Consider the following 26,811-nt stretch of genomic DNA (forward strand, 5'->3'; position numbering starts at 1 on the left):
CTTTTCCGCCTTTGTGGACTATGTTTATGTTCCTTTATGGGCTTGTTTTGCATTTACCTTTCTACATGCTATTATTAATCCTTGTGTTTTACTTGCAACTTTAGTTATTTCTGTTTTACTGGGGATCTTGTGATTCTTGAGAGGTGCACACATGTGGGTTGGATGATTTTGTGTTGCCGACAGCTACCAAGATCTTAGTATCCCACTGCTGGCTCTTATTCTGAGATTGTTATCTTGTGTCTCACTCTGTCCATTTGCAGCAATCTGGTATCTGCCACGCCTGCTCTGAGCCACAAGCTGCTTGTTTGTGCAAACTATATGTTTCCCCCCCGAAATTTAAGTTAATGGCCATTTGTACATTATTAAACAGGCTGTTGGACAGCAGCCAGAGATCCCTGGGAGCCAAGACTTGGTTGAGCCTGAACATTGTGTTCTGAGGACAACAGTTGCTCAAAGCACCCAGTCAAACTTGGGTGGATTTTTTTGCCAGTTAAGGGTGAGAGCCAATTTAGGACTCTTTCCCCCCACCACCTTTGTCTGCGCCCCTCTCAGGTTTGGCAAGGGCACAGAGGGGAGGGCCTTAAAATATTTGTGCTGCCTTTCTATCACTTTGCAGCACAGACGCATGCTCCATCTTGGTCTTGAGAATCTAAAACATTTGGCATTTTGTACCGCAAGATATCCAGGGAATGTGCTATCTCATCACACAGAGAGCTAGGCTAGGGCCTGTCTGCTATTCCCCTCTTTGAACACGTGCTCCAAACACCCGCAGAGTTGCTAGGCCATCCTTGGGGCATTTGCAAGGAACAGTAGAAGAAAGACAACTTTGACACCTGCAGCTTGTGAAGTCCCCGCAGAGTTCCTGCATCCAGTTGAGTTTTGTTTGATTTTTAATTGTTTGTTCTTTAAAGGCTGTGCATTGCTCTCTCCCTCTTCCATTTGTATCAAGCCAGATTTTTAAAAACTGGGTGAGGAGTGGCAGGTATAGGTTCCCTTGCTCAACCTATCAAGGCTTCTTATTTCTCCCATATATTATGTATTGGCATGATGTAGCACTACTGGCATTAATAAATGGAAGTATCACATAAGGGTTAAAATGTAGTTGGGACGTACTTGATTTTTTATTTTTTTTTACATTTTATATCCCGCTCTTCCTCCAAGGAGCCCAGAGTGGTGTACTACATACTTAAGTTTCTCCTCACAACAACCCTGTGAAGTAGGTTAGGCTGAGAGAGAAGTGACTGGCCCAGAGTCACTCAGCAAGTATCATGGCTGAATGGGGATTTGAACTCGGGTATATATGATAGTGAAAATGTGATTTATTTTGCAATTATGTGGTGGCAAGGTAAGGGTGCCAGATTGCACGAGATGTGTATTCCTCCCCCATGTGATGCTGTGGGATGGAGGATGCTCTGGGCTGTTGGATGTATATCCAAACCAGCCTAGTGGTATTCTATCTCTGAGCAGCTTTGGACAATATGTCTGGCCCTCTGCATCCCCTGGGGGAGGAGCATGTGTATTTCTTCCCCCATTTTGCACATTGGATGCTGTAAACCTGCATGCACACATTCTTTCCCCCAAATTGATGTATTATCTAAACTAGTCCAAATAACTAGGTCTTGCTAACCCAATAGTCCAGTGGATAGCAGTGGTTAAGGAGTCTGTTGGCTTGCTGGTGTGCTCCTGTGGGTGCATCCATGGACAGGCCTTTTGTCTCTACGACATGGAGCAGAGCCAAGAAGAGCTCACTATGTTCAGGAATTCTGGGAAGAAAATGGATGCTTGTACTGCTGAGGTGGTCTTTCTGCTAACCCTCACCCTTTATTACACAATGAAGCTCTTCTCATGATCAGTGAGAAGAACTTCTGGCAGGAAGAGCTTTTAGCCCGCTCTCCTATCAGATGATCATGCTTGCAGCCCTGGGCGGCTGGATTGGCCGCCCACACGACTGCTGGCTCCATCATGGAGCTGATGGGGGCTGTGGGGATCAGGGGGCAGATGGCCCCTAGAAATCCCAAGATGCCCCACGCGAGTATGTGGGACATTCTGGAGAGACCCCCGAGGGCGGGAGGCTGGCTGCAGCCTCCAGGTTGGGGGTCTACTCGTGTTGCCACACACCACGGTGGCACTCGAGCAAAAACAACAACAACAACAACAACACCTGAGGTTAACAGAGTGCTCACTCTGTTAACCTCATTTAAGGGGAGGGGGAATTAAGCAAGCTACCTGCCTTGGAATCACAGGGCTCTCCCGGTGGTTCCCATGATTGCTAGAAAGTGGGCTAGGCTCCCTTAGCCTGCTTTCTACTGATCGTGGGAATAGCTTCAATTTCTTGCACATCACCATACAATACTTACTTTCCCTCTGTCTGCTTTGCAAGGTGGGGGAATGGAGAGAAAGGGGATTGTTCTGTGTCTTTTTATAGTGTTCATGCTAATCCTGTGAGTGAACTGAGAAGGCTGTATTTCAAACTTAGCTGGACAGTGTTGCTTTGTGAAATGGATCCACAGTTTGGACATGGGACATTCCAGGCCTTTAGGAGTAGCTCTGTGGTGTTCCCCACTGCCCCCCCATCCTTTATAACAGGGCCAGCCAGGCCTATTTCAGCTAGTAGTTCCTCACAAACTGAGGAAGAGAAGGAGCTCTCTCTAACTAGTAGTTTGTGAGAATTCCATCTTTTCTCCACCCTCTCCAGTCTCTGCCAAACTTCCAAGAGAGCCTCGCCTCTAACTTCAGTCATTCCCTTCCCACCCACTCACTGTAGACACATTATTTGGCTGAGATTTGGCCTGCTAGTTCTCTTAGAACTGCTGGGAACAGGAAGTGGACTTCTGTGTCATTGTCTGGCTCAGAGAGACGCTTTCCTCCTACGAGGTTTGGGAGGGATGTTTCTTGGATGTATCATTGCTATCCGGCTATAAGGGTAACTACCAAGCACCTGCTTTAGCTGCCTATGGCTACATATTCTGCTTTTAGAGCATGAATTTGCATTAAACCTTAGAGGGAGAAGGAAGACAGTTGTCTGTCTGTGCCATAGTCTGACCTGAGGAGATCTTTTCCTCTTGCCATTACCAAAATATGGCAAGCACCAGCACTGTTTATGGCAGGGCTGCCCAACATGGACACTCTGCAGATGCTGGCCTACAACTCCCATCATTCCTGAATATTGGCCGCTATGGTTGGGGATGCTGGGAGCTGTAGTCCAAAAACAGCTGGAGGGCTGCAGTTGAGTAACCCTGGTCTATGATAATGTGATTCTACTTGCTATTTGTACTATCCTGCCTGCTTTGTCCGCAATAAGTTTAGGATTTGTCCCCACTGGAGCTTTGTGCACTGCTAGTTTGGTATTTTAGCATTAAACTAGACTTTCAAGTAGTAGTGCTAGGAAAAAAGGCACCACTATATGGAGCTTCCTTCAACATCCTGCTGTCTGGATTGTGCCATCTCACCCTGTGGGTTCTACTGTCTTCTGTGTGGCCCTGAGGGAGTCAGTTATCAGGTGGGGATGGAGCCATAAGCTCAGTGGTACAGCATCTGCTTTGCGTGCAAAAGGTTCTAGGTTCAATGTCTGGTTAACTCTAGGGTGGGCTGGAAAGACTCCTGTCTGAGACCTTGAAGAGCTGCTGTCAGTCAGACCAAGGTTGCACAACTTTGGCTTTCCAGCTTTTGTTGAACTACAACTTCCATCATCTCTAGCCACAGTAGCTAGTGGTCAGGGATGATGAACGCTGTAGACCAACAATAGCTGGAGGATGAAGTTGTGCACTTTGGTGTAGGGGTGTGCACAAAACCGGCTTGCCTGGTTTGGTTTGAGTCTGTACGGGGCTTGAACTGGAACAGGTATCTTTGGTTTTTGTGCACACCTGGGAAACACCCCCACCCCCCACCCCACCCCAGTTTGGTTGGCTTTAGTTCGAGCTGGTCTGGTGTTTGAAAAGTTAAGAAAACATTTTTTAAAAAACTAAAAACTCACTGCCAAGCTCATGGTAATTTTGCCACCTCTGGGGGATGCTCCCCCGCTGGCCGGCCTCCCTCATTTTTGGTCTTTTCTGGTCCTCTCCTGGCTTGCGGCAGCCATTTTGAAGGCACATGCACACGGGCTATTTGCATGCCCAAGTCATGCTGCCGTGAGCTGGGAGAGGGCCAGAAAGGCCTGAAAATGGGCCTAACTAGCCCAGAAAAGACTGGGGGGGGGGGCTTTTGGGAGGGGAAAGCTTCAGAGACCTCCCATGGCCGTGGCAGCACCCCCTGGAGGTGGCAAGATTACCATGGGTCTGGCAGTGAGTTTCAATAAAAAATTTCCCCCCAAATCCTGGACCAGTTCTGAACCGGCTCAGGGGGTTCTGCTCGAGGTCAGTGGTGAGCCAGCTCAACCTTGAGGTGGTTCACATATCCCTACTTTGGTGTAGACAGTACTGAGGTAGATGGACCAGTGGTCTGACTCAGTATAAGTCAGCTTCCTGTGTTCCTGTTTGGCTTTTGGAAACCAGGTGCACTCAGTTATTTTATCCAAGCCCTGACAACATTCTTGATATTGACATGCTTTTTGGAAGTAGGAGACAGGAAAAAGACAATGAATTTTTCTTCATTTTTATTTGCCTTTCTGCTCCTCTCTGGGTCCTCAGAATTCCAGCAAGGCTGGAGGTTTTTCACATCTGGCTTTTAGTTCTCATCTCCTCCGGAATGGAGGTGTGCGTTCACATATTGGACAAATTTCCCCTGAAGTTCCTGTGAACTATCGGGGAGCACTTCACACACAATTTGGGTTTTTCATCGTATGTTAAAGTGTAGCCCGATTTATATCCGGGGTAAAAAAAATCCACTTTTTGCGCCTTTTTGGGGGGGCAACTTCAAACTTGGAGAAAACCTGCAGTAAAGCCTGCAGTCTGGGAAAGCTCCTGCAGATTATCTATCTATCTATCTATCTATCTATCTATCTATCTATCTATCTATTTATTATTATTGATTGATTGATTTGATTTCTATACTGCCCTTCCAGAAATGGCTCAGGGTGGTTTACACAGAGAAATAATGAATAAGATGGATGGATTGCAGAAAAGAAGTCCAAGTTTACACGCAGCCACTAGCTTTCATGGTTTGTGTACTTTACTTTAAAGAAACATTAAAAGTTCTGTGCCAAAAATTGGTGAATCCTGCAACATACATAAACTATGCAAAATATGCTGCTTTGCATTCACATTTATTTTGAATAATTGTATTTCTTTTTGTTCACGGGGGAGGGTAAAGTGCTAGATGGGAAAATAAGACCCTTCCCCATATACTCTTCCCCTTCAGAGTTACTGTAATGTACTGCCTGCCAAATCTAGATGTGTACATGTATTTGTCTGGCTGTGTGAGGCCTGTAATGTTCATAAGGATCATTCTGGCATTTTCATTGGGGTCATTATGGCATTTTCTTTTTCTTTTTGGGGAGAAGGGTGTATTTGCACACCCATGGAAATCACAATTATCTTAATTATCTTTCAGTAAAGATCTCTTGCTTTTTCGAGTACCCAGTATTTCCCAGCAAATTTTTGGGGGGTGGGTGGGGGGTTTATATGCTCTCTCTCTCTCATATGTGTGTGCGCTTTCCCAAGGAAGTGCATTCAGAGAGCCTGGAAAGCAGCTGCTGGAATCTCAGGAATGTTGTCGCACTTGGAAAGTGGATTCCATGCCTGTCGCTGGCTGCTCACTTCCTTTTTACTCACTTTATCAATGACAAGGCACATGGAAGTAACACTAACACTGTTCAGGACATCGTGCTTTGCAGTGTGTCTGTGCATTTGGCACCAGAGAGCAAGAAGCATCTGCCTAGGAATAAGTAGCATTGCTGTAGCAAAAGATGATAACTTTCTAGCACTGAAAAGGTTTTGGGGTGGGTAGTTTGGATTGCAGTATGGTTCTAATTAACCAAAACTGAATCGCAAGCTGTATTTGCCAAGTTAGTTACGTGGCTTATGTAACTAACTTTTTCAGCTTCTCCAAGGTTTTTATTACCTTGCTGCTCAGTCTGATTGTATTATTCTTTTTACGTCAGTATAATGAGAGTCCATGGAAGATTAGAATCGATTGGATGCTATTTATTTATTTATTTGATTTCAAAACTGCTTTTCTAATTTTGCATGTTCAGAGCAGTATACAAATTTAAAACAATTTATAAATACAATAAAAGATTGAGAACATCAAACAGATTAAATATCAGCAAATAGAATGCAACAGAGAGTGAAACAGCAGTGAGAAGTTAACAAGCAGAAGCTTGTTGAAAAAGAGAAGTTTTCACCAGATGGTGAGAGGAAGCTGTGGTAGGAGCCTGTCGAGCCTCAAGAGGGAGGAGGTTCCACTAACTGGTGCCATCACCAAGAAGGCTTTGTCCCTGGTCACTGTCAGATGCCTCTGAAACAGGCAAGACCTGGAGTAGAGCCCCACTGGAAGTGTTTGGGCAGCTTCTTTTGGGAGGTGGTGGTTCTTTAAAGGCCACGCATCTAGCACCAAATTGTTAAGGACTTAAAAGGTAATGACCAGCATTGTTCTTAGAAACTAATCTGAAGTAATGGGCAAAATGTTGTAGCTGCTCTGTTTAGGAACAAATGGATTAGTATAGGATACCTACTTTTATGGAAGACAGTTGCTTGGGTACAGAAATGTAACTTTTTATGAAACCCTAAAACTAAATCTCAGTGATAAAATATAGAAACGCTTAGCGGAAAGGGACATAAGTACTTGCAAGGGACCAGTAATCTGTGAAATTCCAAAGTTAGTGGGTTGGGATGTTTCTGGGAATACAAATAATCTTCTTGAGTCCATCAATAGAACGAAGTCATTCCTTCAAGGATATGAAGGGAACTGATGAAGAGATTGACACCTGTCTTTGGACACTTGTAGGTCATTACTAATCTGAACAGACCCAAGCTCTTGACTTCCCATATTGGAAGATATGGTCCTGTCCATAGTTAATCGTAGATATGTTGCTTCCATTGGTGGTCGGACACACAGTCTGGAATAAGGTAGGCTTGTTCTGAACAGGGTTCAAGAGCACTCTGAACAGAGCAGCAGATTCCATTCCAAGATCCTCGAAAGAGCTTCCTATGGTCCTTCCACTGGCTTACTGACTTCATTTCGCTTTGACTGGGGTACATATTGAAGCAACTGTGCATTCTGTATCCATAGCCTTTTCATTTTAAATGTACTTTTATTGCAATTTCCATTCGTAGGCACACACACAGTGTAATTAGAGTCCCTCTGTGCAGTAAACTTGTACAGCTCTTTTAGCTTAATTCAAGGGTACTGTGTGAATTTCTGCCATATGCTGTGGTTACACACTGTTCTAACACAGTATAAATTGATTCCATGCCTGAAATAACAAATCTTTAAGTTGGGTACCTTTTTGACCATACCAAAAGTTATTCTTTTCACTTGCATGACAAAGAGTGTTTTTCAAGCCACTCAAAGACAGAAAAGTGCTTCTTTGTCATGGCTGCATTTTCCTTTCAATTGAAGTTACCCAAGGGTGGCTTTGCATGTTGTTTGTGACAACACTCACAGTGGGCTGAGAACAGTATCACTCCTTTGTTGGTTTTTTCACCAGCAGCTTCATCTCTTTTGCCAGCTGGCAGAATGAGTCAGAGGGATGCCGCTTGAGTCAGCAAGCTCTGCCTTTCTGTGGTGACCTAAATGAAAAGCCTTAACTTGGTCATTTCTGCAAGGCCTAATACAAGACACTTAAGCAGCACATACCCTCTGGAAGTGTCAGCTTGTTCATGCACCTTGGTCCACTGGGAAAAGAGAGTTTGCAACAGGCAGAGACAGGAAAGAACTTTCCAGTCTTGGAGCGGAGCATTAATGTTACTTCCCATCACGTTACTTGGCAGTTATAGCTGTGGATAGGAAGTTCTGCATGGCAAGGAAGCAAACAGGAGACATAAAACCAAGGAATGGTCACTTGTACTCTCGTTGCTCATTTTAAAAAGAAGGGAGATGCTGACTGGTGTTGAGTGCTGTTGGAAGAATTCTCTACATGCTGAGGAAGTCTGTGGTGCTTGATCCTGCATGGCTAGAGCAAAGGAAAATCAATTCAGTTCCTGCAAGTAGAATCGTGAATCCACCCATCAGGCCCCCATGGACATGATCACACTGTCAGTCCAGACCTTGGTGTGCCACTAGTGAGCAGGTGATTGCAGATTGGTCTTTTGTATCATCATTAATAAGACACCTATTGAGGAAAAAAAGATGGCTCAGGCCTGTGAATCTTTTGGCCTTTAACCTCAGGTATAGAAGGCAACATAGACTGTAGAACACAGGTAAAGAAGAAAGCTGCTTTGTGTCACTGGTTACATTTTATTTAAATCGAACATTGGCAGGCATCTACAAATCCACTTGCCAACTTGCCAGTGGTGAGTGCCTGCAGCCAGCCCTCTGGTGAGCAGGACAACCATCAGTGCACAGATCTCCTCCTCAGATATCTCATTTCCACTGCCATTTTTGATCAGGTGAGAAAGAGCAGGAATCCTTTCTGAGCAGTAGGAGAGGGCAGGGCTCCCACTGTGTTCCAGCGTCCCCATATCCCAATGCCAATGACAGAAGAGCCATTTCTTTCCTGAGCCCTCTGCCTTTGTGCCAGAAAAGGATCTGAGGAGAGACTGCTGGTGACCGCAGATGATGGCTGGCTGGCTGGCGAGTGGTGCCTAAATGTGTGGATCCCTGAATATAGGTTTGGGGCCTGAGCACTGGACCTGGATCCCTAAAGGACTGACTTCTCCCATATGACTTCCCCCATCCCGCAACACTCAGGTAATTATTTATTTCATTTATTTTATTTATCATATTTCTATACTGCCCAAAACGTGTGTCTCGGTGGCTTACAATTAAAATCATTTAAACATTAAAACCATTAACATTAAAATAATTTAAAACCATTAACATTAAAAGTATTTAAACTATAAATCTAATTAAAAGCCTGGGTGAATAAATATGTCTTCATCAATGCCTTTTTAAAAAGTTGCCAGAGATGGGGAGGTTTTTATTTCAACAGGGAGTGCATTCCAAAGTCTAGGGGCAGCAACGGAGAAGGCCCATCCCCGAGTAGCCACCAGACACGTTGGCGGCAATTGCAGAAGAACCTCTCCAGATGATCTTAAGCAGGGGGCAGGAGGCTCATGGTGAAGAAGACATTCTCTTAAATACCCAGGACTTAAGTTGTTTAGGGCTTTATAGGTAACTAGCTGATCTGGTGCAGAGCATCTATGCCCCTAGTTTGCTGTCACCTTCTCCCCCCCCCCACCATTGCTTTTTTACCTGCCTGCCCTGCCCGTTTGAATCCAAGTCGGTCCAAATAGAAGAGATTTTGTCCACAAAAAACTCATTAAAAATGTCACAGCGAGTAATTGTTGGTTCCAAGTACTGGCTCAAGGGGGAAGGGGCACATATTAGCCCCTTCACAACCCTGAACAACTCCGCTGGACATGAACTTGCAGATGTGATACGGGCGGAAAAGAATGGCTTATTTGCCACACGTATCCACTGAGCATAGATCTTCAAATGTGCTCTATGTAATAATCTGTTGGATTAGAGTCAGGACTTTCTCCACTTGCACTCTAGTCGTCTACCTTGCTGCTTCAGCCCCTGTAGTTCTTCTGTATACCAAGGGGCCAGTTTAGAGGTGAGTTGGAGCGGACACTTAGGAGCGATCATTTCCACTGCCTTCATGAGTTGATTGTTCCATTTTCCATCAGTGTGTCGACAGGGTCACTGGTAGAGCCAACACTAAATCCCTCCAAGGCTTCTTGGAATCCTATTGGATTCAATAGCCTTCTTGGGCGAACCATCCTTATGGACCCTTCATCTCTGTGGAGGTGGGGCATGGTCGTGAGTCCAAACTTAACCAGATGGTGGTCCATCCATGACAATGGGGAAATCACAGGAGTCCCCACCCACGGAAGACCACTCTGTTCAGAGTGAAAGACCAGATCAAGTGTGTGACCAGGAATATGCGTTGGTCTTGAGACCACTTGGGATAGGCCCATAGTTGTCATGGCCGCTATGAACACCTAAGCTGCCCTGGACAAATTGGTCCCAAAGTGAACATTGCTCCCCCCACCCCCAGCACCACAAGCCAGGGAGACTCTAATGCCAAACCTGAGACTAAGTCTATCAGGGACTCTGTTGAGCAGTGGGGCAATTGGTACACCAGCAGAAGTCATAGTCTATCCCTGGTCCCCACACTTAAGTACATGCATTCAATATGGCCAGACACTTCAACAGGGATCCTTACAAGGGAGATGTTGTTTTTATAGACCACAGCCCCTCCATATCCCCATGTACTGTTCTGAGACTCTGCTCTAGATGCCTTTGCCATTTGTGGATTGGCAGATATCCATAAGGAATTGATCCTTTTTTGGTAGTGGCACCAACTACTTTGAGTTCCCTTCTGTTAGAGGCCCATCTGATCCATTCCTTGTACTATTTTGGGTGTCGGGACTCTTCCCACGAGGCTCTGGGACTGTCTGATGTTTTTCTTTAGACTGGCTTTGGCTGCAATGGGTTTTGTGGGTTTTGACATGTTTGATTTTCTAGGGATGTTGCTTTTGGTTATTTGTATTTGTATTGTTTTTCTGTTTATATTTTGGTTTTATCTTGTCTTGTAAGCTGGCTTAGTTGGCAATCTTGCAAGAAAGGTAGGATATGAAACTTATTAAATTTTAAAAAAATAAAGATTAAGTTTTCATCTATGCAATTTGTATGAGGTACATGACAATAGATACAGAACAGAGAAGAATTTCCATGAAGTTTCTAGCTGCATTGAGCTGTGTTTTTGAGCTTTTTGTCTGATGTGTAAGGTGTGTTTATGAAACAGTGGTATGTGTTGATATGAATTTGGAGTTACTGGCAGGCATCCAGACTAATACAGCGCTCATGCAACAAACAAAGATGCATCCATGCAGGAAGGTCACGTCGCTGAGCGGATGCTCAACGTTGCTCCTTCTCTCAGTCTGCTTGCGTAAGTGTTCCGCTTGTGTTACAGGAACACCAGATAGCTTTGCATCATTCCCTGCAGCATACATGGACTGAGGAACAGATTTCATAGCAGGAGGTTTGCCACAGGTTGTTCAAGAGCACCCTGTTGCACCAGTCCAGCACTGTTCTGGAACGAAAGCTCTCAACTTAGCAGAACTGCTAGTAGAACATCCTTGCACCAGAGCTGCATTAATCTGGATCTCAGTCACTGATTTTGGCTGATGTTCCTTTTAGAGTGATAGCACTGAGTAGTAGGGATGTGCATGAACCTGTTTGGAGGCCCTTTTTTGGGCCTCCGAACAGGTTTGAGCACGGGTGTGTGTGTGTATTGAAGTTCGAAGCCGGGGGTTGCCACTTTAAGGGCAGGGGAGGGTGCACTTACCCCTCCCACCACTTTCCCCCCGCTGGTGCTCATTTCCTGTAAAAGCTTTCGTGGTGGCAGTGTACACATGCACGTGTGGTCACATGCACACGTCACACACGTGTGTGCATGTGATGTGCACACGTGTACCCGATACTTCCGGCCACTTTCAGCCGAAGAGGGGGAAAGGGCAGCAGGGAGATATGCTGCCACCATGATCAGCGTTCTTACTGAAAGATGCCGGTGGGAAGGGTAAGTGCACCCACCCCCGCTCTTAAAACTGCACCCCCGCCGCTTTCAAACTGCCCTGCCACGGTTCCATGCACATCTCTACTGAGTAGTGTAGCTTTGTCCCATTTCTAATAGGTTGCTATTCATTATTGTCAGCAACTCATCATTTTTTGAGGGTTTTTTGTTTTACTTTAGAATTGTCTTATTCTTGAAATTACTTATATGGGAGTATATGATTTTATCTTTTATCCTTCCCCTGAGGAAGATCTCTCCCCCACAATGTGTGGAGCCTATTAAATTGCATCCTTTTGGTGCACCTTTAGAGATGGTGACATAGGAAGGTATCTGCCAACAGGAACTGGTATCTGGTTCGGCCAGCAAAATCCCCTAAGGTGCGGGGGGTGCACATGTTCTGGATAAACCAGAAGGGGACAGAGAGCCAGGAGTTGAGCAGAAGGAAACACATGACAGCTTGCCAAAAAGGTCAAAGGCTGGTAAGGGGGGATAGCACACGCCAATTCCAGGTGAGGGGTGTATAGGTGTCTATATACTAATGCCAGAAGCCTCCAAGCAAAGATACAGTGGGTGTAATGGAAACCTAGTGAAATGCTGAGAACCAGTGGGACACAATTATTCCTGGATATAAACTCTACAGAAGGGACAGGGAGGGCAGGATTGGGGGAGGAGTAGCACTGTATATCAAAGAAGGGATAAATTCCAACAAGCTAGAAAAACTAGGTGAACTGGAGTACTCCACAGAATAATTATGGGTAACATTAAGATGACCAAAAGGAAGTGTGTTACTAGGGACATGCTGTTGCCCTATGGATCACAATGCTGAGAATGACCTGGAGTTGGAGAAGCAAGTAAGAGAGGCATCAAAAAGAGACAGAGCAGTAATAATGGGTGACTTCAACTACCCGAACATATTACCACATTCAGGTAATGAAAGAAAGGCCACATTTCTAGACATCATAAATGACTGTGCCTTAAAACAGTTGTGGAACCAACCAGAGGGATGGTGACCTTGGACTTAATCCTGAATGATGCCCAGGACCTGGTGCGAGATGTCAAGAGTTGCAGAACCATTGGGTAGCAGTGACCATAGTGTGATCCAATTCAGCATATATGTGAGTGGAGAATTGTCAAGGAAATCCACTTCAGAAGAGGAAACTTTTCAAAAATGAGGGGACTGGTAAAAAGGTAGTTGAAAGGGAAAGTCAGGCGGGTCAAATCACTCCAGAAAGCATGGAACCTATTTAAAACCACAATACTAGAAGCTCAGTTGGAATGTATACCAAGAAGGAGGAAAGGTACCACCAAGTTCAGGAGGATGCTGGCATGGCTAACAAGTAGAGTCAGGGAAGCTATAAAAGGAAGGAAGACTTCCTTCAGAAAATGGATATCCTGCCCAAATGAAGAGAACAGGAAGGACCATAAACTCTGGCAAAAGAAATGCAAAGAGACAATAAGGGATGCAAAAAGAGAGTTTGATGAGCATATATCTAGAAGTGTCAAGGGGAATAACAAAACCTTCTTTAAATATTTCAGAAGTAGAAAACCTGCTAGGGAGGTGGTTGGCCCCTTAGATGTTGAGGGCGTGAAAGGGATTATTGAGGATAAGGAGATTGCAGAGAAGCTGAATGAGTTATATGCATCTGTCTTCACAGCGGAGGATACCTATACCCTTTCCGGAACTGAGCTTTTCAGGTTTAGCGGCTGAAGAACTGGGCCAATTTGAGGTGACAAGGGAAGATGTTCTAAACTGTCATGCCTAGGAACATAGGAAGCAGCCATATACTGAGTCAGACCATTGTTCTGTCTAGATCAGTATTGTCTTCACAGACTGGCAGCGGCTTCTCCAAGATTGCAGGCAGGAATCTCTCTCAGCCCTATCTGCAAGAGTGCCCTAAAATCACCTGCAAACAGAAAGCTAGTGAGCTAGGCAAAACATTCAGGGAAACCCACTCACATTTCTTAAAAGAGTGTGTGGTAGCCAAAAGAGTGTGGCAGGGAGTAAGCAAGCTGTTAGAGTGGCCTGATTTGGAAAAACAGACTTGGGAAGAACTAACTTCGGGTTTGAGCGATAGAACCTTCTTTCGAGGTCCCAGAAAGAAACCTTCAAGGAAACGGGATGGAACGGGTGCCCTCATAGTAGGCAATTGGAACGTTCCCCTTCTTGTAATCAGGTTAGTGAACCTGTATGTCATTTATGCAATGCTCCTGCATAGGAATAGGGAGGGAAGACGCGACCAAGAGGTTCACGCAGATGAGACAGTAAATCTCTTCTGGAAAAGTTTGTATGGTTATGTGCAAAAAGACAAGAGTATCTCTTCTAAACAGCAATGGGACAAATTGTGGAAATGGACGTTGGACGTAAACCCCCCCCCCATTACCCGATGTGCCTTGAAATCCCCCACCCCCGAGTTACAGTACTACCTGCATATACTTCATAACCTTGTGGGTTCCCAAATCCTTGTGTGTAAATCTTTGTAGATATATCATGTACAAACAACCACTTTGTATATAATTGTGCTTTGGCAATGTACTGTATGCTTTGGTAGTTTGTTGGTTCAATAAAAAAATCTTGTCCTATAAAAAAATAATTAAAAAATCTTGTCCTATCTTGGAGAAGCCAGGGAGGGAACTTGAAACTTTCTTTTCTTCCCAGAGCGGCTCCATCCCCTGAGGGGAATATCTTACAGTGCTCACACTTTTATTTATTTTATTTTACATTTACATTCTAGTCTCCCATTCATATGCAACCAGGGCAGACCTTGCTTAGCTAAGGGGACAAGTCATGCTTGCTACCACAAGACCAGTTCTAAAACTAACTGACTGACTGACTAACTAACTAACTAAAAATTAACAAATTTCCAGAGTCAGATGGCATGTACCCAAGAGTTCTGAAGGAACTCAAATGTGAAATTGCTGATCTCCTAGCAAAAATATGTAACTTGTCACTATGAACAGGCTCTGTACCAGAGGACTGGAAAGTAACCAATGTAACTCCAGTTTTCAAAAAGGGATCCAGGAGGGGTCCAGGAAATTACAGGCCGGTCAGCTTCGGTGCTGGGTAAATTGATGGAAAGCATCATTACAGACAAAATTGTTAAACATGTGGAAGAAAAGGCCTTGTTGGGGGAGAACCAGCATGGCTTCTGCAAGGGAAAGTCTTGCCTCACCAGCCTTTTGAAGTTCTTTGAGAGTGTCAACAGGCATGTGGAGAAAGGTGATCAAGTTGACATAGTATACCTCGACTTCCAAAAAGCTTTTGATAAAGTTCCCCACCAAAGGCTCTTGAGTAAACTTAGCAGTCATGGGATAATGGGACAGGTTCAATTGTGGATTGCTAACTGGTTGAAGGACAGGAAACAGAGGGTAGGAATAAATGGACAGTTTTCACAATGGAGGGAAATAGGAAGTGGGGTCCCCCAGAGATTGGTACTAGGACCAGTGCTATTTAACTTGTTCATAAATGATCTAGAAGTTGGAGTAAGCAGCAAAGTGGCCAAATTTGCAGGTGACACTAAACTATTTAGAGCAGTTAAATCCACAACATATTGTAAGGAGCTGCAAAAAAATATCTCCAAACTGGGGGAGTGGGAGACAAAATGGCAAATCTGGTTCAGTGTAAGCAAGTGTAAAGTTATGCATATTGGGGCAAAGAACCCCAACTTCACATATGCACTGATGGGATCCGAGCTGTCGGTGACTGACCAGGAGAGAGATCTTGGGGTCATGGTGGACATCTCATTGAAAGTGTCAGCTCAGTGCATGGCAGCTGTGAAAAAGGCTAATTCCATGCTAGGAGTATTGGAAAGGGTATTGGAAATAAAAATGCTAATGTTATGTCCTTATACAAATCTATGGTATGGCCAAATCTGGAGTACTGCATACAGTTCTGGTCACCGTATCTTAAGAAGAATATTGTAGAACTAGAAAAGGTGCAGAAGATGGTGACCAAGATGATCAGGGGCTTGGAGCACCTTCCTTAAGAGGCTAGGCTACAGCATCTTGGTCTCTTTACCTTGGAAAAGAAGTGACTAAGGGGAGACGTGATCAAGGTGTATAAAATTATGCATGGAGTAGAGAGGGTGGACAGAGAACAATTTTTCTCTCTTACACACAACACTGGAACCAGGGGTCACTCCATGAAACTGAAGGTTGGGAAATTTAGGACTGACATGAGGAAGTACTTTTTCACACAGCAGATGAGTAATCTATGGAATTGTTTACCATGGAAAGTGGTGATGGCCACCAGCTTGGATGGCTTTAAAAGAAGCTTAGTCAAATTCATGGAGGACAGGTCTATCAATCACTACTAGTCTGGTGGTTGTGGACCACCTCCAGTCTCAGAGGCAGGATTCCTCTCAATACCAGTTGCAGGGAAGCAACAACAGTAGAGAGGGCATGCCCTCTCCTCTTGCCTGTGGGCATCTGGTGGGCCACGGTGTGAAACAGGATGCTGGTCTAGATAGGCCTTGGTCTTGATCGAGCAGGGCTGTTCTTATATTCTTATGAAGCTATTTTAAATAGAGTCAGACCATAGGTCCATCTAGCTCAGTATTGCCTACACTGACTGGCAGCGGCTCTCCAAGATTTCAGACAGGAGTCTCTCCCAGCCTTACCTGGAGATGCCAGGGACTGAACTGGGATTTCTGCATGCAAGCAGATGCTCTACCACCGAGCTATAGCCCCATCCCCTAAGGCGAATATCTTACAGCAGACTGTGCTCACATGTAGTCACCCATCCAAATGCAAACCAAGGCAAATCCTGCTTAGCAAAAGGTAATCCATGCTTGCGACCACAAGACTGCTCCCACTCAAGAAGCAAAAGTGGTTGTTTCTGCATTGATGCCTCTTTCTCTTTGTCTCCCAACAAGCCAAATACAGCTCATCAGGCATAGAGTGTATTGTGGGCTGCTTGACCCCCTTCGCCCCAGTACAGTTTTGCAGTTTCAGGCATGTAGCAGAAACAGGACGTTCATCAAGCCATTTGTGGGTCACAAGTCGAGGAGGCCTTCGCTGGCACATGACTTGAGGAAAAATACTTCCCTAGCCCTGTGGTAATCCATCAGACTCTCAGCAGGAGAAAAACCTATCCACTGAGCCTTTCATAAAGAAATATTTTGTCCCCACAACAGAAATGTGGGAGATTGCAAACTGAAGTATTGTGAGTCTGTAAAAGGTAAAGTGTGCCATCAAGTCGGTGTCGACGCCTGGTGTTGACAGACCCCTGTGGTTGTCCTTGGTAGACTACAGGAGGGGTTTACGATTGCCTTCTCTCACGCAGTATGAGATGATGCCTTTCAGCATCTCCCTATATCGCTGCTGTCCAATATAGGTATTTCCCATAGTCTGGGAAATGTACTAGCAGGGATCTGAACCGGCAACCTCTGACTTGCTAGTCAAGTCATTTCCCCACTGCGCCATTAGGTGGCTGAGTCTGTATACCATATGAACAATATACAAGGTTCTCATTGCCAGTAGTCAGTTGGACACCTTGCGTACCAAAGAAATCAGTTCATGAACACTAAATCTGTTCTGGGCTTATCTTTAATATCCACCGCTGAAAGTTGGGTGGAGAGGGGTCTGGAAAAAAGAGGCAAAACTCTAAGCACAAACCAAAGAGGACAGGGGATTTCTGGAGGAAAAGAATAATACCTGTGGGTATCTATTCAGCTGATCATTATTCCTAGGAAGAATGCTGCTTGAGAGATTTGGCTCCTGTGATCAGTCACAACTCATCCTAGTACAGCGTTCTCCGTTTTAAGGCCTGGAAGACAGCAGCGGCCCCCTAGCTAATTGTTTATTGGGCTTGTGAAAAGCTTTGACCAAAGCTGAATACTCTGCATAGCCCCTCTGGAACCATGTGGAGGTGATCATTCCCAAAGTGCTATGTTGTGCTCTGCCCGGCACTGGTAGATTGCTTTAAGGGAAACTGTGCTCTCTTGAACCCTTGGAAGGTGTGCATGGAATGCAGGGAAGTGTAGCCTTTCCCAGCACTTCCTTCCTAGAACTCGGAAGAGAAGGTGTCTTCTCTCTTAAAGGGCCTCCCACCCCTTAGAAAAACACAGTACTATGTGGAGGCCAGCACAATGGGAAATGGCTTTTACACTGAAGTTATTTTAAATCAAAGTGACTCCTGTCTGAAAAATAGCGAAGATCGCTATCCTCGTATGTCATCTCTGATTAACCTCAGGAATTGGCTTTCTACTATGAGCAGGCACTTTGCATGGAATTGCCACCTTCCAGGTTCTCCATCCAAGCTACAGGCTTCTGCATCCTGTCAGTGGTGTCCAGCAGCAAACCCCTTCAGACTTACTTGATCTTCAAAATTTCCCCTCTCTTTCTTCTTTTGTTTGAAACATTTGGCAGCTCTAGCTTTGAGAAGCAACCATCCCAAGTGCCCCTAATGTACAAGCCACAACTGGATCCAGATGTGCAGTAAAGTGCAGCATAGGGATGGGAAGAAGGGGAGGCACCCGGAAAGCTTGACTCATCAAGGGCTGGCTATGTTTTTGGGAGGTAGGCTTCTGGCAAGGGAGGTGTGCGTGGGGGAACTGTGATGCATACAGAGCAACTCCTCTTGAGCTCACATATGTGTGTGTGTGTGTGTGTGTGTATGTATTAGAAGGAATTATTCCCAGGAGTAATGGAGAGCCCAGTTCCTGTACTCTCACTTCCAAGGAACTGCCCTTTAAGGAACTGTCCAGCTGCCCAAATGCTTCTTGGATAGGTTTAAAGGGACTCCTGCTGCACTGATTTTGTTGCTGGCCTATTCATACCCAGAGTATGCTAGTGTCTCTGTGAATAAATGAATGCATCTGACAATCCCTGTATCCCAAATGGGGTCCTCCAGTAGTGATAGTTCAGAAGAGACAGGGGTAATTTAATAAAAGGATTGTCCTATACATTGTCCATACTTGTGCAAGGACTGCTGTGGAACGTGGGATAGAATTTGGTTCTCTTCATTTCTAAAACAAAACATTTAGATGATGATGATTGATGAAATTGCTATATTTTGCCTTTTAGGACCAGTTGGTTGTCTTGAAGTGCTAGCCTAAGCTTTTGAAATTGCAACTGTTGACTGCAACAGGCTCAAAAGCTAAAGGCAGCCAGGGTACATGAGACTGTAGTGGTCACATCTGTTCTGAGAACATCTTTCATCTCTACCCTTGCTCTGCGCAGACATTCCCCATACCTCCTCCTGACATCACTTAGCTCCCAGTCCTTTTCGCTGTACTCATTTATTCACATTCAGCTCACACTTGCCTTTTTGTGTTGCTTTCTACCAGTTATTACCAAGTTATTCTAAGTTCTGCAGCATCTCAAATTGTTGAGAATACCATTTTGTAATTTGATTTAAATCTGCATATTTTTGCTCTTCCTTTTTTATGATGTGAAGGTACAGGAACAGCCCTGGTTTAGGACTCTTACCAGCAGCAAGCCTTAAGATCTGGGGATCATGCAAAATTTACATGAATGGAAGTCTATGAGCTCTTGTTCTGGTTTGCAAAAGTGAGCTGAAATATCAATTTTAGGGTTAACAGGAGTAAGTTAGGAACATAGGAAGATGCCATATACCAAATCAGACCATTGGTCCATCTCGCTCAGTGTTGTCTACACAGACTGGCAGCAGCTTCTCCAAGGTTACAGGCAGGAGTCTCTTCCAGCCCTATCTGGAGATGCCGGGGAGGGAATTCGGAACCTTGTGCATGGAGATGCTGTTCCCAGAGTGGCCCCATCCCCTAAAGGGAAAAACTTACAGTGCTCACATGTAGTCTCCCATTCAGATGCAACCAGGGTGGACTGTGCTTAGCAAAGGGGACAATTCATGTTTGCTCCCACAAGACCAGCTCTCCTCAAATTGGTTGAACTGGTCAAAACCCATCTATGACGATACTGGGGTTTTCCTTGCAATTGCCGCAGATACTTTGCTTAATCCTGCAATGCATTTAGTAGCAATCTCCTCCCTTTTGTACATGGCATGTCCCCCCACCATGCTTATGTGGTCCTGTCATTCAAATGCCTTGGCTTGCCTCTTTTCAGCTTTTGGAGCAGTGAGAGTTTAAGTTGAGGCACACAGGACTCATCCACACACCACAGCTTTGGTTGTCTCTTGATTCAATAGGCAAGAGCATAAGGCAAGCTATGTTGCTCATGTAAGTAGTAGTCCGGTGTCTAATATTCAGTGGACCAATAGTCAACTGTGACATAAGAAAAAAGGCATTATGCATTACATGCATTTTGTTGCGACTAAGAATGACAGTTGAAACAATTGTTTTGGGTTGCTTAAGGCATAAAGGCAAGGGAATGCTCAGTTTGACTGAAAAGTAGCACATTCAGAATTTTGAAAGGCCGTTCACCAGCAGTGCTGTTAGCCTGAGTGTGGCACAGGGTGGGGATTATGGCCATGTCTTCATAAAGGGGCAGCATTCTTTCTAGCTAATGGACAAACTTCATGTTACATGCAAAGAATTGTAACCGAGACCAAACTTTTTAAAAAAATGAACAGTAGCTTTAGGGGACTGTGATTTTTGAGAGAGGAGTAGCAGAGGGGTGGAGGTTAAACACCCTTTCCTTGCAGGCACACCCCCGCCCATCAAAACAACCCTCCAGACTGCCTTCCTTTTGCCTTGCAAGTTCCAGATATGTGTAAACATGAACCTGGAACTTTGGCGGAGGGAGCAACTTGGGGCTGTGTTTACAAGTGGAAAAGTAGGCAGTGGGGAAAGGGTTAAGCACCTTCCCTTCATCACTCCTCTATTGAAGCTTTCTTTCTTAAAGCCCGCTCCCACCCCTTGCACACCTTTTTAAAAACCACTGTATATGCACTGGTATGAATAGCTGGGGTGGGGAGGGGGAAATCTTGTGTGTATGTCGGTCTATACTGAAGTCTAGGATGCCTGGAGCTCTTTGGAATTTTGGGAGGGGCAGGCAGGCTGTGAATTGATCTGTGAAAATCACAGTGTACACTGAAGATCTATATATATAATTCTCCTGGGTGTGCCCAGGAGAAATGCGTCCCGGCAGCCCAGCTGATTGGCTGGGCTGCAGGGGGCGCCTGATTGGCTGGAAGCACACCCAGGAGAATTCGCTTGCTGGGCGGCTGCGGAGGCAAGGCGGCGGGCCCAGGGCCGCGGCGGCGGAGCCCAGCGAGGCGGTGGGCCCAGCAAGGTGGCGGCAGCCCTGGCCGTGAGGCGGGGCGAGGCGGCGGGCCCAGCACGATGGCGGCGGGCCAGGCCGTGGTGGCGGGGCCCAGCGAGTGGCGGGCCCAGCGAGGCGGGGCAAGGCGGCGGGGCCCAACGAGGCAGGCGGGGCCGGGCCCGGCCACGGAGGCGAGGCGGCGGGACTGGCCGGGCTGGGCCCGGCCGCGGAGGCAAGGCGGCGGGCCTGATGGCGGCACTCTGGGGCCGGCTGCGGCATCGGCGGCGGCACTCTGGGGCCAGCCAGGCCCGCTGGCGGCGGCGGCCGCACTCTGCCCCGCCAGAGACGGGGGGCGGGAGGAGAGAGAGAGGTAGCCTGGCCTGGCCGGGCCCGGCCGCGGAAGCGAGGCGGTGGGACTGGCCGAGCCACGGAGGCGAGGCGGCGGGACTGGCCGGGCCCGGCCGCGGAGGCGTGGTGGCGGCGGCTGCACTCGGCCCCCGCAGGGCGGCGGCGGCCGCACGGGTCAGCTAGTATTTTAGAATTACATGCCCTATGGAGCCCAGCGGAGTGGTGGGGGTTGCGGGGTGAACTTTATTGCTGGGACTCCAAAACTTTAGAAAGGGTCTATATAGCATTGGGTTACCTGTTGTATTAGGCTAGATCAGACTCTGTGGATTGCCCTCTGCTTCATGGAGTTTCTCTCTTAATTTAATTTATTTAAAATATTTATATTCTGCTCCTCCAGCACATCGCTGCTTGGGGCAGCTTACAATAAAAGAGTAAAAACATAATATCCTCAGTGAAAAAATAAAAGACTATGACACACTATAAAACATAATAGGATGAAGATGTCTGTGGCCGTGCAGCGCAGTGAGGTGGTACAATCCCAAGGTGGTAGAGTGGACTGACCCACTTCAGATGAGATGCTGTTTTAAAATGTTCCCCATATAAAGAAGGAGGGGGAAAACCAACAACCTACAATGTTCCCCTGCTAACTGGGCAAAGAGGCACCTTTTACCGTGGTGATTCTCTTTATTTAGCAGGTGGAGAGTAGCTGGTCCTATTCACCCCCAGCACAGTACTTCCAGTGACTGTTGCTGGTGTGTGTCTTATGTTTCTTTTTAGAATGTGAGCACTTTGGGGACAGGGAGCCATCTTATTTATTTGTTATCTCTCTTTGTAAACCGCCCTGAGCCATTTTTGGACGGGCGGTATAGAAATCGAATTAATAATAATAATAATAATAATAATAATAATAATAATGTGTAAGTAAAAAGCTAGCATATCGGGGCGGTGGGAGATTCTGGTTCAGCCCACTTCTTCCTGTGGTAGTTTTCTTCTTGTAGGAGACTTTTAACACAAGGTGATTTTTTTTTTTTAAAAAGTGAACCCTCACTTGCAGTATAAAGTGGCACAGTCCATTCTGCCACCTCAGAACCACTTTGCTCTGCCTCAGTCAGCTGTATGTGTCCACCAGGCTAAGATGAGTTCTGTAAAGATGTAAAGAGGCTTGCAAATGGATTATGGGCTATAGAATGCCCAATGTTTATGAGAGCCCCAGGACACAAGTCCCTCTTCTTTCACCCTGCTCCCCACTACAGTGGCATGGCAGACATGCCAAACTTTCCAGCCCTGTGTCTGGACAGGCTGATAAGACTCAGACAGGCAGCCAGTTTTCATAGGGCTCTTGCAATGTTTTATTTCACTCTCCCTATGATCCGTTCCTGCTTCCCCCTCCCTTCTTGACTCCTGTCCTGATTCTTCATACAGGCTGGTTTATGGATATCATGCCCTTTAAAGCTGAAGGAGGAAAAAAGAGCCCCGCACAGCTAGTGGTGTTGTTTTTGGGCGTGTGCGATGTTGTACTTGGACAGCGATGCATGGGGGGGGGGGAAGAGGCTGTGCTAATAAGGTGGAGATTGGGAAGGAAAATCCCTTTCGAGTCAGTCCTGGAAGCTTTTTCCTCTCTGCTTAATCACTGCTCACTGCTCTCCCAAGCTCACCACCCCACGAAGTCTCAGGCGAACAGGTCTGTCTCCTCTTGCACTGATGTCTCAGTCTAAGACCTTGGCTTCTCTCCATCTTCGACAGAATACTGTGTAACTTCTTCCCCTCTCTGCCAGCTTTGACTAACACCATCTGCACTGGGTAACTTTTGCACAAACAATTACCATTTCTTGCTTACCCTGAAGGAGAGAGAAGCTAACTCAGGTGAAGCCAAAGGTTTCCTGTCCCTTGGATGTAGTAATCATCTTGGAAGTGCAATTTAAAATAAAACAGCCCAGCAGGATGGATTTTGGAAGCGTAATGAACCAGGTACTGTTCCTCTGTCAAGAAATGTTTTGGGCGGAATGGAAGGAATCTGGGGAAGTGGTAGCAGAGGGTGTGGGGACTTGGTTAAAAATGGCACAGTGCCTTTTGAAATGAGGACAATTACTAAAAATAACAGGACATTTATTTGGGGAACATCTGGAGAAAAGTTTGCATCTTAAAGCTCCAGTTGTGCAGGGCCAGCATTGTAAGGGCAGGGTGGGGTTTGTGTGGAACCAGATTTAAGTTAAGCAGACCCCCCCCCCCCATCCAATCACTTGAGCAGATGTAGTCTAATCCCTTTTCTGAGGTTAAAGGCAATGGTACTGTCACATGGAAGGACTTTGTCTTTTTTTCACCCCCTAATTTATTTTCAGCTATGTGTGTTTTGTGCGTTCCATCCCATTTGCTGGGACAGCATATCTTCGCTTTTCTGTTTTTCTGCTTTGATTTTTAGTAGAGATTGCTATTACAAGTTGAAGTGTTGGCTTAAAGTCAGTCACCCAACAGGTGCAGATTTGAATTAATCTGTGGATTCTGCAAGGCATTCAAATTCAAACATATTCATGTGTCCACTTCCAGCCTAATATAAAACAGAAGTTTGTGTTCTTGGCCATAGCTCAGTGGTAGAGCATTTGCTCAAGATTCCAGGTTCCATCCCTAGCATTTCCAGGCAGGGCTGGGAAAGATTCTACAGAAACCTTGCTGCCACTCAGTATAGACCAGTGGTTCCCAAACTGGGAGCCTCCAGATGTTGATGAACTACAACTCCCATCAGCCCCAGCTACAATGTATTGTGGCTGGGGATGATGGGAGCTGTAGTTCAGCAACATCTGGAGGCTCCCAATTTGGGAACCACTGGTTTAGACAATATACTGACTGGATATTGGTGGATACCAATAGTCTGGCTTGATATAAGACAGCTTCCAGTGTTCTTATAAACCTTATTTCAACCTCTTTAATAACTGGAGAAACCCCTGTGCAATATGCCTTTGTAACTTTTTTTAAAGTTACCCTCTTGACCCGGCTACCCAGAGAGCTGTAATTCGGGTTGCTCAGTCTGTCAACAGCAATGTGGACCTGTGTAGGTTCTGTTGGGAAAGGGCTGAGATCATTCTGCCCACTCTCCAGTTTGTGATGTGATTGACTAGAATCCCCTCTCTCCTGTCTCAGATGCCAGGGCTGTAGATCTTGTTCCAGGGATTGTAGATCTTGTAGGCAGTTTGGTGCCATTAAAATCAGTGGTAGGAATTCAAGGGATCTTTCAACTCCTCAGCATGCCAGAAATCTATCTTGCACCTCGGATGCTATGAGTCTTTTCAGGAGAGAGATTGACAGAGACGTGATGCTCCTTAGGTATCAGGGAGAGTGCTAAACTTAAGCTGTGGTATGTGCCTGGCTTGGCTTTTTACTCCGGGCAGAGCTTTCAGCACAGATGGATTTAGGCTTGGTCCATGATCTGTTCTTTGAAAAAGGAAACAGTTGTTGCAAGCCTGGAAATGGATGCGTCATCCTTTTTTTTTTTTTAAAGAGGCATAACAAAGGCCACTGTCAGAAGCTGCTAATGATCAGCCAGAGGCTGCAGAAATCAACAAGCTCCAGGAAGAAAATACATTGTGCATGCCAGAGAGAAAAAGGGTTAGGAGTGACTGCATGTTGTGGCAGGAGACTTGGGCAAATCAGAGAGCCTGGGGCATTCTATGTCTCAGGGAAGGAACCCTCACCCACCGTCTAGTGGGAGGGCAGTGAGATGAAATGACCTTATTTTGTGTGTCACACATGTAGGTATGCAAGTATGTGGAGATCCCTGCTTCTTAGATATGCACTGAAGTTCAGTTCCTAGAACCTCCAAGGTTTGTCAGAATAATTAACATCACGGTAACAGTTCTAAATGTTACATGGAATAAAATTCCACATGATCAAGAAAAAGGCATGTTAAACTCCATTAAAACAGATGGACCTAGCATGCTGCTCTGTTTATGTTTCAGGCCCAGTAGACAGAGACATGCATCTTTGGACTGATCCTAGTTTGTTTCGGATCAGATCGCAACATGTCGTGCCCTTCAGTGTTGGATGGAAGAAAATAGGTGCAATTTGTTTTACTCTGTGGCCCTGATGTACTTCTAGTCAGATCCTGTGCATCTGCAGTTCACATCAAAAGTCTGTTGAGTGTGGTGGATTTTTCCTGGTTTTGTAACAAACATTTTTTTTAAAAAGCTAGTTACTGGGTAGTGGTAGCAGCGGCAAGGTGAGGGGGATGGAGGAGTGTTTTGAGGAGAGGCAAGTTAACATTTTTGCTGCACTGGAGAAAATGAGTAGCCAGCCCTGTTCTCCTGTATCTGTCTCAAAACACAAAAGCACAAAACTGTCTTAAGATGCATTGACACAAGATGGCATGACATAAATGTTTTAGCAAATAAACAGAATTTCAACATTCTTTGAAAATAAGCAGTGTTTTGGGGTCTTTTCATTTGTTGTACTAGTGAAGACAGATTATATTGTACTGGCCAAATGAATACAGTCAGCAGGTAAGCACCAGTGTTTAAGAAAAATTCAATACCTGTTAGCAAAGCAGTACATGTAGTCGAGAAAACAATGACAGTTGAAGGATAAGCCTGCATAAACTAATGGAACCTGTTTCCAAATCACTTTTGATGTCTTCCTTTTGACTGGAGGGGATAGGCTTCTCCAATACCTCTGATACCAGGAAGTCTTGAATCTTTCTGCTGAGGAAGAATGCTGTATACTTCTCGAGACTGCTATGCAGCTTGAACCAAAGCTTGTGCTTTTCTCAGGTTCCCCAAGTGGGCTGAAAAGGGGCACACTGTATCAAAGCAGTCAAAAATATTTCAACAAGAGCTACATTTCTTTTAAACAAGTCTGTTTTGGCAATTAAAGCAGCATGGTTGATGCATTGTTTTGTGGAAGGGTGTAACATTAATGAAATTTCCTGAGACTGGTGGATTCTTTATGAAGTTCCAAGTTTCTTTCCCCCTGCTTGGGAAGTGTTTTTATTCTCTCCTTGCTTGGACTATGCTTTGATATCTTTGGGGCCCATTCCCTTTCTCCCCACTAACCACTTCAGCCCCACTGGCTGTGCTCTGCCCAGTTCAGCATTTTTTCTGGACATTGCAAAATAATTTGTTTACATGCCGGAACAGGACTTTTGTATGAACATAGGCCGTGGTCATAAGTAGGCATGCTGTTCCTTTGAGGCAGGTGTGGCAAATAACTGGGGTCGTGGGAGAACAGAGATACCAGCTTCTAGAGCTATCAGACAAGGAGGCTCATTAATCCTTCTGTGGCTGATGCAAGCTGCAAGTTGACAGACTTTCAAAGATGAGGAGTCCGCACTCTCATGTGGTACCTTCTGCTGCAATCTAAGTGCTTCTCAGAACATTTAACCAGAAGTATGTATGCTTTGTGCTTTTATATATTTACCATGCAGATGCAGCATATGTGGAATATAATTTGGTTTCCTGAGAATCTCCTCTTTTTAGTCCTTGTAGCTGCAAAGAAAATGTTTAGTCTTCATAAAACTGTAAAAGACAAAAAGTGAATTCTTCCGGCCACCAGTGTTTGCTGAAGGCTCAGACGCCAAAGAGGACTTTGGGCTAAATTTTGCAACTTCTTTTCTCTTATCACTCCTTGTCTCTGTCCTCTTGCTGCTTCTATTGGACTTGCACATTTTTCACTCCCTCCTTGACATTTGTCACTTCAGCCCTTGACAAAATATTCTGACTGCT

General features: G+C 45.5%; 1 protein-coding gene across 19 annotated transcripts in view; it reads left to right on the forward strand.

Moving 5' to 3' along the window:
• TNS1 (tensin 1) overlaps positions 1-26,811 on the forward strand; it is a 432,927-nt gene that overhangs the window by 200,265 nt on the left and 205,851 nt on the right. The window contains exons 1-2 of one of the 19 annotated variants that reach the window (XM_053307585.1): positions 22,703-23,071; positions 25,054-25,152. The exons of 16 other annotated variants lie outside the window; for them this stretch is intronic. Coding sequence is in view for 1 of the 3 variants with exons in the window: in XM_053307555.1 (XP_053163530.1) it covers positions 23,045-23,071 (27 nt within the window). In the remaining 2 variants the exon portion in view is untranslated. Of the gene's footprint in view, positions 1-22,702; positions 23,072-25,053; positions 25,153-26,811 lie in introns of those variants that run through there. 2 more of the 19 variants (XM_053307555.1, XM_053307613.1) reach the window with 2 other exon arrangements.

The sequence above is a fragment of the Hemicordylus capensis genome, chromosome 1, assembly GCF_027244095.1.
Source record: "Hemicordylus capensis ecotype Gifberg chromosome 1, rHemCap1.1.pri, whole genome shotgun sequence".
Classification (NCBI taxonomy): Eukaryota; Metazoa; Chordata; class Lepidosauria; order Squamata; family Cordylidae; genus Hemicordylus; species Hemicordylus capensis.